Raw genomic sequence first — 15,332 nt, forward strand, 5'->3', positions numbered from 1 at the left:
ACCCATGCTGAGTAGCAAGGGGAGGAGAGAATACATTTAAAGGAGACTGTTTGTTCTGATTTAAATTTTGAGCAATAGGTTTTCGACAGTATTTTATAATCAAGACAATTACATAGTAATTTGGGTTAGAATACATGCCCAGTTCCCTATCTTAAAACCCAATTTGTTACCACCTGTGGCTATTTCTATTAAAAAAAGAAACATAATTACTATGCGTCTCAGCAGTCTAAGAGTAAATTTTTGCAATTACAATACCTCCCTTGGGCAGATATGTGAAAATGGCAGATTAATTCTTGCCAGGGTCTGTCAGTTCCTTGTGAATTTTTAAGGTTGCTAGTAGTTTAGTATAGTCTGCTTATTACATTGGTACTGTTCGTAATGTTGTGGTTAAGGTTAAGTCAGCACTTCCATTATAAATCTCTAGAAATAGGGCTCTATAGCACTGCCATAAAAAATTCTCTCCAAATTGAAACTTGACATATAAGGTCTCAGGCAAGGAGTGAGAACCCAATTCTGCTTGCATGGGAAACTGATAGGAGTTTTGCCAGTGAAGTTTACTTCAGTAGAAACAGGACTGGGATATGTGTTATTATTTTATCCCTGACCAGATTTTAACAAACAAGTTTAGTTTTAGTACAATAGCTGGATCATTCTCAGAGTCATATAGTAAAATTGATGTAATAGTGTGTGAACTGAAGGGCCACATATTGCCTTTAGGATTGCAGAAAATATTGATGGTTTCAAATAGGATTTTTTGTTTTGTCCACAATGGCAGACAAACTTCCATGTTTCTTTAGAGTGGAATGTCTGTGGGCCACCAGGACCAGATCCCGAAACATCCACCGGAGTTACTCATGTGAGTAGTCTTATTCAAGTCCTAATGAACTTTACTTACCTGAGTAAAGTTACTTGTGTGCATAGGTATTTTCAAGATTGGGTGGTTAGGCTCATAGCCTGTACACAGCTCTGCACAGATGAACTCTTGCCTCCAAATCGAGCCCTTGTTGAAGTCAGTGTGGCTGCACATGGGCTCATGAGTCCACCTGCAGGGAGCAGCATTAGCCTGTGTTATGGATTAGTGCCTTATTAGTGTTCAAAGAGAGCAATTTAAGGAACCCTTAATGTGTCCATTTTCTTTACATTCACGTGTTGTGTGTGTTTGATTTTATTTTTCATTGTTGCTGTTGTGATTTGGGATTTTTTTGACAAAAGAATTGTTTGTTTCATTACTCTCAACTGATTGTATGGGCATTTTTTTGACTTGGGCATTGTCACAAACACAGCAGGTTAGAATGGCTTCCTTAGAGCCTTTACAGCCCATTAATTGAAAATCCATGGGGAAAAAATAGGTTTATACATCACACCACAATATCAATTGATTTATTTATTCTTGATTAAAGCATCCATATGATGGCTCTGAGTGCCTTGCCATTTAAATAAATTATAAAATCAAACCACCAGTTCAGTCAACTCACCCTCGTATCAAGCAGCTGCTTATAATCAGATATTAACAATCACATATATTGGCCTGTACATCAGTCTCCCATCCCCAGGTGAAAAAAATGGGCCCAGCAGCTCTGCCCTGAAAGTTGACAAAAATCCATGCTATTTTGGAATGGGGCAGGAGGGCATTCCAGAATCCCAGGCTCCTTACAGAGAATACCTTTTCAGCTGTCCTCTCTCTACTTTACCAAGCAGCTCTAGCTTCAGAGCCTCCACAACTGTGGCAATGTATTACAGGGAGAGAGGCAGTGCTTATGTGAAGATACATGACTAATGGTTCAAACATTTATTTAAGGACATAACCTCTTGTTAAATTTGTGCAGGCCTAAATTATTTATCTTATGTCATAGATAATAAAGCAACATCACAAAATTGTACAACTGCAGATGTACGTCACACAGGCATATGATGTCATCAGATTCGATAATTTGGTGTTCCTTCATTGTAGTTTCAGTTTTCAGTTCTGCAGCTGTTTCCATATACAGAGGATGTGACTCTAACTAGTGCTAGTTCGTGGTAATTATATCTACGTGAGAATAGAGCATCATATCCATGAACCAACGTACATGAATAACAACTTTAAAATGTTGAAATAAATAGTTACATGAACCTAAATAAATAGTAACCCAGACAGAAGTAAATGTAGAGTTCATGGCCTTCAGTGAAGAATTAAATAAAATTAAAGGTTTAATTTCTGACTGGCTCGAAGAAAATCTTCAAAAGAGGAAAATATTCTGAAAGCTCTTTAGCAACTCCTAAAGTACCAGAAGCAGGTGAAGGGCACCAATTTAAAGAAGAAGGCAACTGAAAGAACTGTGGGAAAATGCAGATCTGCCTCTGTATATTTCATAAGTATCGCACCGACAGGCAGGTCCAATGCCCTGCTCATTTGTGTCCTCTGCCCCTAGCAGCATGGCTCTAAAATTATACTATATCATAGACTTCCCCTGGACACAAAGCATGGAGTCAGAGTACTAACACCTGTGCAGATTTACATTTGGAAATCTGCTGGGTTTGGAGTAGAACATGTCATATACAGGGTCTGCTCTCTTGGTCATTCACCATTCCCTATCATCACCCGCAAAAACCCACTGAACCCCAACCATGTGTCTGTGTAGAAGGGCATCTGCAAGTGTATATGGGGAGGTGGAACATACTGTACAGGAGTTCCTTCATCCATCATTTCACGTAAGAGCCCATTGTAATCTTTTTCCTGCGCCTTTGCAACTTTCTGCAGCATTCAGTTTATATGTATGTGGGAATATAATCCCGATGTAAGTACTCAGTTCTGCTTCAGCTGAAGTAAAGGGCTGATCCAAAGCACACTGAAGACAGTGGAAAAAAACATCAGTTTATTTTAGTGGGCTTTGGATAAGGCTTGATGTGAATTTTGCCATTATCTTTAGATGGAAAGGGAGCAGCCCCAGACTATATAAACAGCAAATTAAGGTGTTGAAACAAACTGAATAAAGCTAAGACGTTCAAAACAGAATGTCTCTGTTTCCCCCCCATCAGTATACTGTGAGTTCAGGATAGTATACCAATAAAAGGACACATTTTGATCTACCCCCCCCACCATATACTGTTGCTTTTATAGATTTTTTCCCCCTAGAAAACGTGTTCAGTGCTTGTAAAAAAAGGAAAACAATAACAGTAAGAATAGGACAATTCCTGAAGTATGTGCTTGCTCAAGTGGAAGTTTGAGTAAGAACGTTGGGATTTCACTCAAAATTAAAAATAAAATGCCCCCAGCTCAGCATTCATGAGCATTGTAAAACCAGTGTGCATGGTAGAAAGAAAAATGTCAAAAGATAAAGAGATGGTTTTCATAGTTCCAAGGGAGGGTTGCAAACAGGGGGAGAGGAAGAAGAATATTTTTTTAATTATGCAAAAATACTTGGACTGTCTACTTAACTTTTAATATCCTTGCTTTTGTCAGCTTGTATATAATTTTAATTGGTTTAACTTTCAGTGTTAACATTTAATAAGTAAATCAGGATGGCGTTGGTATCAAATTTGATATCAAAGATGTATTATCTCTTCTTGCTTGTGATTCACTAGTCCTGGAGCAAGCTGATACAGTGATAAGGTGTTGCAGATATCATCTAGTCATTTAATTGTAGCTGAGTCAGTTAGTTGTAGTAAACATAACATCTTGTTTGGAATGCTAAGGTAGATTCAACATAGTGAGAGCCATAGATAAAAGATCCGTTAAAGCATTTCAGATTCAATCATTAGGTTTCATTGCACCCATCTGCTACCAGAAAATGTAATTGGAAACTTGATTCATTGACCTTTAACTGTCATTTTGGACTATAATTTTTAAATCCATATTTTCAAGTCAGAGTTAATTTGATAAGAGCAATGTCCAGTACATTTTAATGCAATTATTTTTGTGCAGTTTTAACAAAAAAAATTATAATCAGGTTTTAATGGTCTGTTGTATATTCTGCTAATCCAGTCAAAGTAGTTATTTAATATGAATGTGGTTAAAAGCAACTAATGTTCAACTTCATTAAGGCTTCTGTTAAATAGGAGGCTTGCTGAACTTTTCACTGTTATTTTATGCACGAACTACTACCTCTTATTAATTATTTTCAGGGGTCCATGTTACACTAAAATTATACTTACAAGTTCCAATCACACCAAGATTATACAGCATGACACAGAGGCTAAATAAGCACTGAAATGACATAGCGCTTCAGATATTCATTCCTAAAGCATGCTTAGTTTCATAGCCTTCCTTGTATTTTTCCTAGCACAGATGCTGTCTCATGCAGGGGGGATAGCACACACACATCCCGTAGCACTTCTCCTGCATGTGTAGCACACAGGTAGAGTGTCTTGTAAAATTACAGGGTTACTTAGAACAAGCAGGAAACGTGTTGTGATAAATGAGCGTGATTTAATATCCTCTCAGTGATGGTATGCTGTTCTGTTGTCTGAAGTTCATGTGATGGGAAAAAATGATTAGACAGGTGTTTCTTCAGCTGGTGGGATCAAATTCCTGAAATATTTTACATAGTGTAGAGACAGATGTACACAACATAACCTTATAATCCCATTTCACAGCTTTTCCAAATACTGGGGAGCTCGATAAATAGAAAGCCGATTATATTGGCAGCATAACTCTATTAATAGGATTCAGATCCACATTATTGACAAGTCAGTGCTGTTAATATGATCCAGTATATTAAATTGACAGGAAAACTAGAACAATAGGATGCATCTGCAGCCTAATTGACATGGAAGCTCTTTCAAAGGTTCTTAATGTGGTTTTTATTGACAGTGTGGCTCTAGTAAGTACATATCGTTGGTCAAAAGTGAAAATATATTGGATACAACTATACTAGCAGGCTAGAGTGAAGTAGTTATTGTTCTGGTTTCCCATACTGCCATCTTAACTTTGATATAAGTCATATCAAGTCCCCTCATAAGAACTTCACAAATACTTCTTAAAGCATCAGTCTCAGCTGCAATGCTCACAGGCATTTGACATGTTGTGAATTATTTTAAATGTGCTCATCTTTTTTTTTAAATGAATAGAGGCAATACAGAGTAATGTAATAATGTGTCATGAATTTCATTATGTTTATTTATTGATTCTGCTCTGCAATAGCAGAGGCAGAGCTATTGTATTTTCAGCCAGAGCTCTTTATACAGTGTGGTATTTGGCACATCTTTCTATATGCATTTCTTGTGCCTTCTCCAAAAAATAGTTTATTTTAAGAAGTCATGCTACAATTAAATAAATATTTTCTTACTGCTTTTCCTTCACTTTGTTTATGTTCTCATCAGATGTTCACATCTCATGTGAATGAGGCTGAAAGACCTCCTAGTGAAAAAAAAAATCTCCATTATGCACAAAGGGAAGCAAGAGTCTTCCCTCTGATTGCCATTTTAGTAGGAGAGGAGTCATGGACTAAGTGAGGTTGTCACCCTTTCCCCAGTTCTTCTCTTTTTCGTGGAGAGAGATTTGGCTGCTAGATGTCTCTTGTATCTCCTCTTGCAGTGATGGGGAGAAAAAGGGATGTGTTAGTCTGAAAGAGCTTTCCCTCTGAGGGGGGAAGAATTGATCATGGAGAGGTTGCATTCTCTCTTGTGTCTTTTATTTCAGATGCTAATCTGGCCAGGATCCGTCCATCCCCTTTCCCATCTATCTTTCACTTTTCCTTTTTACAAGGGCTAGGGGGAAACCTGGCAAGTATTCTTGCGTCTTTTTTGTCTGGTGAATTGCCAAGTACACCATTGGAAGAACTTGGCAAATAAATAATAATACATGGATTGGGGACTGATTTGGCCAGGATAATCTGTGATGCTCTAGTTTATTATATCAGATGTAGAGAGCGGTGGATATCGCTCATTCTTTTGTTCTCTGCTTTCCGTGTATATGGGTTTGAATGTGCAATCCATGGCTTCCCGAAAAGAATCCTTCTTCCTTTGGGCAAAAGAAAAGCAAAAGAAATGCATGATACCAGGAACCTGCACTCAGTATCCCTACAGCAGAGGCTGGTGGTACAATCTTCACATGTGCCCTTGTTTATCATGTGTTTTCTTAATGAAAATATGCTTTTGGACAATGTCATATGTTATTGGAAAAATCATATAAGCACACTGCACGTTTTCTAATATGGAAACCCACATTTTAGAAGTGTGAAGCTTCCCAGTCATGTATATATGTAATATAAAATATACCACGGTGGTGCAATTCCAGAAGGAAATGAGAGCACAGCACATAAGAGGACAATTGTTCCTAGATTTGTCTAGAATGGTGTCACTTTTTAATTCTATCCTCCAAATAGGTAAAATTCTTCATTACTGATTTATGTACAACTCTTTGTTCGCTGTTGGGCCAATACCTTTTGTTAATGGTAAAGGTCTGAGGTTTAAGGTTTTTATACCGAAATAAAAAACTAAGTCTTCAGGCCAAGTAAACACACTCAGCAGCAGATTTACCAAGAAACCTTTTCTTTCTCTTTGTGGAAAATTGTACCATGTAGAACATAAACAGTTTCTAACAAAATCAAGACAATTGTCTGTTCTTTCAAAACTAGATTTGGCAGAAAACAGTTCTTTTGTCTTGCGAAGTGATTGCCAGTATGTAAGAGCTCTGTTTCACTGGGTGGAAAATACTTGGAATTAAGGTTTTCAGAAAAAGAATTGAAAGATGTTTGAATTAGATATTAAGTGGCAGTCTGATAAAGGGGAGTGATGTTCCATTTCATTTTCTGCTAAAGTTTAATTAAAAAGATGTTAGAGTCAGCAAAGACATTTTGTTTTATTGTAGTTTCAGGTATGAACACCTACATAAAATAGACTTGCATTGAATCACACATTTTGCAGCTGTCATGCTTCTTCTTGTAATTCTGAGACATAATATGAGAAAGATTATGAATATTCTAGTTGCCTAATATTCATAAATCTGATTAATGTTTGTCTTCTTTTTTAGACATTAGAATATATCTTCTTCTAAATATGACAGTTATTTCTGGGCACAATTTGTCAAGAATACTTGAATACCATGTTTCTCTAAAATTTTCTGGAATTGTGTTGTTTTCAGACGTTTATTTTTGCAAGGGAGGGAGCTGTTAAGTTGCAAGCTTGAATTTTCTGTCTTATTTTCTAATCATTTTGTGCAAGCTAATGAGAAATGTACCAATAGTGGATTTCAGACTGGAGAATTGCAGTGTAATAGTGGGCCTGATTTTGTAAAACAGCTTTTAAATTTGCATCTGTGATTTTGGAAGCTCTACACATGCACAAACACCCAAATCTGCACCAGTAAAAACCTTTGGATGCAGAGATGTGGGATTTTGTGCACACAAATATTAAGAGGCAAGGTTCAGGCCCCTTTGGAAATTAAATATTTATGTAAGGGACATACTGATGTTTCCAACGTGGACCCAGATCATATTCTTCTGTCATAATACCCAAGGGAAATGACTCTGGAGGGGAAAATTTCCACAGGTATCATGAAGTTGCCCTATGTTGTCCCGCTGCGGAATAGTGGGATGCGTGCAAACTTAGTGGATCCCAGAGGGTGTACCTTTCTCCTGCGAATCTTCCCAAAAGAACAAAACCTCTAGAACCATCGTGGAAATCTTCTTAATCTACAAAACATTAAAAACATTTCATTTCAAATAATGTAGATTTCAGTACCCACATTCTTCCCTTGCATGGATTAACAAAAATTAAAAACGGGAGAGACCTTTTAGCTCAGCAAGACTATCCTCCCCTGCCACTAGAGGAATGTTCACTGTAATACAACATCATCTAGGGCTGTATCCAGTCTTGTTTAAAATGTTTCAAATGGTGGGGCTTCCATATCTTTCTGTAGGAGACTATCCCTCTCTAGTGGATCTCATTAGGAAGTTGTTCCTAATATTCAGCCTCTTATTATCTCAATTTCCTCCTTTCCTTTCTCTTAAATTAATCTTTTTGTAAGTAGTAGCCATTGTAAAGTTAAATAGTAGAACCTAACTAGTGGACATGCAAATTTCTGGGTCACATGGTTGTGAATTTGGAAATTGAGAATTCTGAGTTCCCCATATGTAAGTAATAGGCAAATGCAATGTTGGTGTACTGAAATGTATTTCTTCTGAGTACACAGATCCAAGCTGGTATCACAGAATGTGGATAGGTAGGTGTGTACCACAGCATGCAATTTAAAATTCCATGCGGCCAGCATTTCTTATGACTAATAGCAGAATTTGTATGTGTGTTCTTCTTCAGTACTTTATCATCACCGTGCTTGATCCCTGTCTAATGCACTGTGTTAGTTAATTTTACTCAGTGAACATCTTGAATTCCAAATAAAATCTCCAAAATCTGATGCTAAAAAGCTGATGTGGGGGTTTGGTGCGAAGGTGGGTAATGCTATCTGCCTGTTCAATTGGGGGAGCAGATCAGGGTGCATTAGTGTAGCCCCTTGGATGGGCTGCTCCAGGCTTCAGATTAGTAGCTGTTGCCCAGCACCCCTTATATGGGGATTCCTGATCACAGAATACATGTAAAATGCAGTCACCTTTCTGCCCAAATATATTTGAATCTGGTGTAGAAAATACCTCCCTAGCAGCCAGCATGGCTGCCCCAACTAGGCCCTACTATGCAATGGTTCTGTGGACAGTTCTAATAATTATAAATGGCAGTTCAGTTCTGATTCTTGAACATCCTTTCAACATCTAGTTCAGACAAAAACTGACCAATACATTATTTCCTAAGAATTAAAATGATCAAGGCAACTGCTTAGATTGCAATACCTAAAATCATAAATAGTGTTTAATAGGGGTGTAGTTTGCCTGCCCTTTTATCTTCCTTCTCCTCCAAACACAAAAGATTGAATTCTCTGCTGTTGTAATGCCACTGATTCTTAAAGTTTGACTGTGTTACTCTGGTTGTGTGATACCAGTGGCACTTGAGGTCTTATCCTATACTGTATAAATGAGTGTGTTCGATGTAAATGAGTTCAAAAGTTAGCAAGGAATATGGGCATACAGTATGCCACTAATAAGATCTGCAGCTAATAACATAGAAAGGTTTTGGGTAGTCAGAGTGCAACAAAATGCTTTTTGCTGGTGGTAGGTTTTTCAAAAGCCATACATTGCTTAGAACTGCAGCGGTGTGGTATAAAGTGGTATGACTAATAAGTCTGCTGAAAATATTTAAGATGAAGTTTGGTGAAAATCTTTCATATCAGCTTTCATCAGTGTTACATTTTTTAATTTTTTTAATGTCTGCTCATTTAGGCTGGGATTGTCAATGCAACCGATGTGAGTTAGGCACCCAAATCATTTAAATCAATGTGAGTTGGGAACCTGACTCCCTTAAGTGCCTTTGGAAATCTCAGCCTCAAAGCTTAATGTTTAGTATTTATTATAATGGTTACAGTGTATGTAAGGATAGTGTATGTAAGGATTTTGCCCTGTAGCTAAGCGTGCCCTGCTGTAGCTCATCATTGGTAGGGAGTTTCCAAGAAGTGGTAAAAGTCTATGTTTCTGGAGTTGAAGGAGTAGGATTTTATACTTAGTTCTGCAACTATACATAGATTATCTAGTAATTGTGTGCAGCTCCATAGTTAAGATTGCAGTTAGGGTTCCATTATGAACCCTGTTTTTCTTATCCCTTGTAACGTGGCATAGAAAAAGTATTTTCAGCTAAAATTCACTTTAACATTTAAATTCAAATGTATGTATTCCAAAGAATGTTAATTTATACAAAAAATTAAAATAATGGAAATGGAAAGTAAATAATCAAGGACTCACTCCATACAGCTTCTTGAATAGATGTTCATTTATAAAACATCACATCTAATATTAAAAAAACAACTTTAACTCTGCTGCCAAATACCAAACTGTCATGCATCTAGCAGGGTTATGCTTTACACCATAACACCTACAACATTAGACATTTTATAACTGTTAGTTATAGATCCTTTCGCCACTCTTCCCTTCCAGCTCCTCTGTGCTTCTCTGGCAGCAGAAAGCAGACAGCTAGCTCACTCAGTCAACTGGGTTTCCCCTGGAGTAGGCAAATCACTAGGTCATACAAATCTGGTATATTCTACTGTATGCACCATGTTCCTATCCCCTTGGGATTGGAGACTGAAGGGTGTGTGGCCAGAACGCACATTGCTCCAAGAATACTGGCAATACTGCTATGGGGCAAGTACAAAACAGTGTAACATGGCTTGTTTTGTCTTGCACCAGTGATCAAATACCTTCAGATGATCCCAGGATTGGAAGGGAAAGATGGAGAAAAGCCATCTACACCCTTTCCCCAGGTATACCATTGGCACTGGCCCATGGATTACAAATGAAAGTGTAATATATTCTAGACCTACTCTATCTCTCTTCCTTTATATAAGTAAGTATTGTGCAAGCCTTGGTGAAGGAAAGGAAATTAATTGTGGGTTTTTTAAAAAATATCATAACCCTGAGTGCCTCGGAAGAAGGAGGGTGAGAAGTTTGCAGAAATCGCCTGTTGTGATTTGGTTATTATTCCTTGGGAGGATATGTATGGTCTGTGATAAGATGGTGTGGTGATTGGTGCCGTTCCAAGAATCTAGATAGAAAGTTTGAACAGAGTATTATGAGGCATGGACAATAGATGTAAGGTGGATTGAGCTAAATTTAATATGTGGACTGTATCTGTAAGATAGCATCTTTGACTTTAGGAAGATAAAAAGGGAAATTATATTGAGCTATAAATATACTGGATGAGGTAACTAGCTTTTTGCCTCATAGTGGAACGATAGACGGGAACAGTGTTGATTCTGGGTGGTCTCTTGAACATAATAGATAGTTGAGATTAGGAAGAGGCAAATGTCTAATTAGTATAGATAAGAACAAGAGGTTAACGTCTCTGGCTAATAATAGTTGAGACGAATGGGATCTAGAAAATAGTCTGTGGTTGGTTCTATTGGCTATAAACAGTATGCTGGGTGGGATGAGCGGTGATTTGTGAGCAGTGGTAGGCTGTTTTCAGAATGTATATAGTGTAGGGTGCATGAGTATAAGAGCATTTCTGGTCTATAGGCTGAGATTGAACAGGGATATGGGAGCAGAGGTTGTTTTGGGGATATGTTATGAGGTATTTAAATATTCTAACAGTTTATCTTCCTTCTCCCATTTCATAATTGTTATTTTAATTCCTTTAAATGCCTATTTTAAAAACTGTAATATTTATTGCTATATGTACATTACAGCCTACATGTTAACTAGCAAGCTTAATATAAATAAAAAGCTAACAGAGGCTTTTTTTGATAGTAGATATTAAGGATCATGTTTTCAAAAGGGCCAAGCACCAAACGGCTTCTGTTTATGTATCTAAATTAAGTGGCTGGGTTTTCAAAAGTGCTTAGCTCCCTACAGCTCCTACTGTGAGCACTTTTCAAAATCTAACCTCAATAGTGAGAACTGAGCACTTCTGAAAATCTGCTCCTAAGAGGCTTGCCTAAGGTCACACAAAAAGCTAATGAAAGAGCTGGGATTAGAACCCATAACTCCAAAGTTCCACTTCTCTAGACTACGTTTTCTTAGGTTATACCTAAGAATATGATATTTCCCACAGCAGAAATCCATTTTACCTTCTAACATCTGAATAAAATCAGTTGCTATATGCATATATAAACCCCTATATTTGAAAAGCACTGTGAAGATTTGAGGCTACAACCATAAATTGGAGCCATGAATCTAAAACATTTTATTTTGAAAAAAGAGGAGTAAAAGTCTGATTCTATTGTCAGACATATGATTTGCATTGCTACACATCTTAAAAGTAAACTCTCACATGTGCAAAATCAGATTATTTTAAAATCAACATACACAGTATGGTGCATTCCAAATCTGAAATTTGAAACTGCTTCAAATGTTAATACAAAATGCCTGGTAATACTGTACCAACTGACTGTGCCAAAGAGTTAATAAGCAGTAAGGGGGAAAAAACCCAGAGTATAAATACTCTGCGTTAACTAGTGGGTGAGAGCATGTAGTTTTTCCCCCAAATAATCTGTAGTTTAAAAAAAACACACCACAAGTTATATAGCTAAGTTTATTTTGCATATACTGGGAGAATGATAGATGTTTGATAGTTGGTTGCAGCAACCAACATAGAATAGTAGATTTAAGATGTAGGGTCACATTCTCCCAAACTTCCCATACAACCTACAAACAGCAGCAAATCATTTTTATTACAGTGGATCTTCATCAGTTGCACATAACAACAAACAAACCTAAGAAATTAAGTTGGGAGCGAATAGGGAAAACAAATATTTAAGCGACTAGTCATTTATGTAAACACTTGTCCTGCAACATTAAACCTTACCTTGGGCCTTCTGCTTCGTTAATTGAGTGCTCCCTGTGTTACTGATACTTATGCGCTAGATGCTGTTCCTGAACTCATTGCTGCAGAGCATAATGGCGTGATATGAAGTGTTTCAGAAAACAGTAGAAGCTTTGTCGCTAAGTCAGCTGCAAGAAGAAGTGATGTGTATGAATGTATAGTATATGGTGTTTTATGAAAGATACAGTCTCTTTCTCTCTCTTTCTCCCAAAGAACTCTAGTTGATGATACAAGGGGAATTCAGTTCCCTTTGGCAGAACTCCATGTCAGTCTGGATGCTCTAAATACTCCTGTTCTACAGTTACTTAGCTCATACTGCTAAAAATACACTAGTCACAGACTTTATAAAATATCTTCTTTTAAAAGAATGTTTGGCAACAACAATCATTTAATGTTATTGTGTGCATGCAACCCCTATTTTTCAGAAACAGCTATTAATACTGATGAGAATTAACTAGAGAGACAAAATCAAACATATGCATAGTGCTTGCATTTGGTTCCAGTAATATTTAAAAGAAAAGACCCATAAACCACTAACAGAAAGATTCTTAAACTATATTTTTTGCAATTCAGAAGTAATGTACTAGTTTAAATGAAATTGTATTCAGCAATAAGGGCATCAGAATCCCAGAAGATGATGTAACTATGTTAAAAGTGAGCATTATTGAATAATTCACTTTTGTAATATGCAAAAATTGGGTAATTTTTTCTTTCCTCTTTAATAACCATCAGTCTTAATATCTAACTAATGAAAAAACATAAACAATGTCATCTGTCAGGTTACTGACAGAGAATACCACTTATTATAGCCTCATTGTTTACTTTAGCAGGTAATTTGTGGACCGGAATCATTTAATTGTTCTGAGTACATAATTACATGCCAGCATTTTCCAATTTAATTAAAATGTACAAATCTGAAGATTAAGGGATTTTTTTGAATTATTAATTATTTCTCCTCTAGGAAATCTTGTTGCTCTGCAGGAGATTTGTCCAGTGTACAACTATACGTATTTTTTTCCTTCTCTTTCACAGACAGACAATTTTCCCGCAGAGCCCAATTACATGGGCAGCAGGCAGCAGTTTGTTCAAAGGTAAGGCCTATTAAATAACTTTCTCGGCTTCCCCATTTGCATTCTTGTCAAAATTGCTTTGCCAGAGAGTACAATTCAAATTGGAACAAGTAAATACAACTCTCTCTTTTTTTTTTTAAATATGTATTTCAGTAGCTCCACGTTCAAGGACCCGGAAAGAGCCAGCTTGAGGGACAGCGGGCATGGGGACAGTGATCAGGCTGACAGTGACCAAGACACTAACAAAGGCTCCTGCTGTGACATGTCTGTTAGGGAGGCACTGAAGATGAAAACTACTTCAACTAAAAGCCAGCCACTTGAGCAAGGTGAGTGAAGCTTCCAATACCTACAAAGTGTAAAGCTTAAGCAATCATTATAAACCTATTAGTGCTACAGTTGGAGTTTATCATGGTGGAATTGATACTACTATCAGATAAAACAGTAAATCTTGGCCCAGAGCAAAGAATGTTCAATATCTTTAAGTATAAACATGAAACTACAATAGCCTTTCTTTTTTTATTCCAAAGAAAATTTTAAAAATCATTAAAAATTAGTATTTTTCCAAAACTATTAGCATATATTTTGTTTTCATGGACATTTCCATAAATGTATAGTGTACAGTCTTTCTGCCTAGGCATGCCTTGAAAATTGAAATTAGATATGATTACAACAACAGACAAAATAACATCTAGTCATTTCCATTCTTTACATAGTTTGGAGTGAGGTTTAAGAAAAGATCTTGGATATCAGGGGAAAAAAAAAACTGGATCAGAAGAAATTTTCAGTTCAAGGCTATATTTTCCTATTTGTAACGTTGACTTCACTATTCATCGCAATATAAGAAGCAAAGTGTCAAATAATGGCATCATACGATTTTCAGTATAATCATTTCATTCACACCCTAAGAAAGACGCAGATAAGTGTCTGTTAAGCTGCTACAATGATTTATACTAGGACAGCGGCAATGCTCTATAAGCATACATTCTGATAAATAAGCATGTTTATTGCCTCCAAGTCTGTGTCCAATTCTTTTTTTTTATGCCTTTTCACTAATTATGATATCTTCTATTTCAAAATAAATATGACATTTCCTAACAATGTCAGCCAAACTGAATGCTCCAGCATCATGTATGTTTGTGTTTTTTGTTTGTAGTCTCAAAAGCAATGAGGAAATGAACAACTGAATTCTTTTGAATTTACTGTCACATATCTGTTAGTCATTTTAGTCTGTTGTGTGGAAAGTGATTCACAATGTTAAGGATATTTAAAAATTGATTAATTAAATCATTCTTAATGAGAAGCTATATTTATAATTAAGCAGAAATACATTATAAGCTTTTTATTAATTGATGATTAATTGGAACTAGATTTTTGCCTCTAGCACAGTCTGATCTGTAGCACATTCATCAGCAAATACACGCTCTACTTCATTTTTCTGATCATGTTGAGATTGCAATATAATTTTTGTTGTGTACAATATTTATAATGCTGCATTATAATTTATTCTGTGTGTATTGGAGGGTTGACCTCATACAAGGCCTTGTTTTCCAAGTAATAAATGCCAGAAAGATTATTTTTTTTCCTGACCTTTTACCACAGTGACTCTGCTTATAATTGGACATTGATCTGTATAAAGATGCAGTGCTGGACTTTTTTTTTTTTTTTAAAAAGAAACTGTTTGAACATGGATCTAAGTTTCTCAGTTTTTGTATAGAAAACAGAGGACAGGGTCTCCAGGCTTCAACATAACAGGTAACCTGAAAGTACAATGGAATTCCAAAAGACAAAAAAAAAGTGGAATTAGGAAAGTTATGTTCTAATAATCTAAACAAAATAGGTGCATTTTTAGGAAAGCGTTAAAAGACAGAGTTTGTATTATTGCATTTTGTGCAGCAACATGTTATACACATGAGCCAGATA

The 15,332-nt window shown here is 36.5% G+C and overlaps 1 protein-coding gene and 1 long non-coding RNA gene across 11 annotated transcripts in view; one reads left to right on the plus strand and one right to left on the minus strand.

The window, feature by feature from the left end:
* Positions 1 to 15,332, plus strand: part of PCDH17 (protocadherin 17) — a 111,433-nt gene that overhangs the window by 17,260 nt on the left and 78,841 nt on the right. For 9 of the 10 annotated variants that reach the window (XR_007356908.2, XM_048851675.2, XM_048851685.2 and 6 more), the window contains 2 exons: positions 13,375 to 13,433; positions 13,566 to 13,738. Coding sequence is in view for 9 of the 10 variants with exons in the window: in XM_048851675.2 (XP_048707632.1) it covers positions 13,375 to 13,433; positions 13,566 to 13,738 (232 nt within the window). In the remaining variant the exon portion in view is untranslated. The remainder of the gene's footprint in view (positions 1 to 13,374; positions 13,434 to 13,565; positions 13,739 to 15,332) is intronic. The other variant, XM_048851670.2, reaches the window with a different exon arrangement.
* Positions 6,763 to 12,408, minus strand: LOC142069572 (uncharacterized). Its single transcript, XR_012665486.1, has 2 exons — positions 12,325 to 12,408; positions 6,763 to 7,613 (listed from the first exon to the last, which is right to left on the minus strand). It is a non-coding gene; the product is annotated as an uncharacterized LOC142069572 (long non-coding RNA).

The sequence above is a fragment of the Caretta caretta genome, chromosome 1, assembly GCF_965140235.1.
Source record: "Caretta caretta isolate rCarCar2 chromosome 1, rCarCar1.hap1, whole genome shotgun sequence".
Lineage (NCBI taxonomy): Eukaryota > Metazoa > Chordata > Testudines > Cheloniidae > Caretta > Caretta caretta.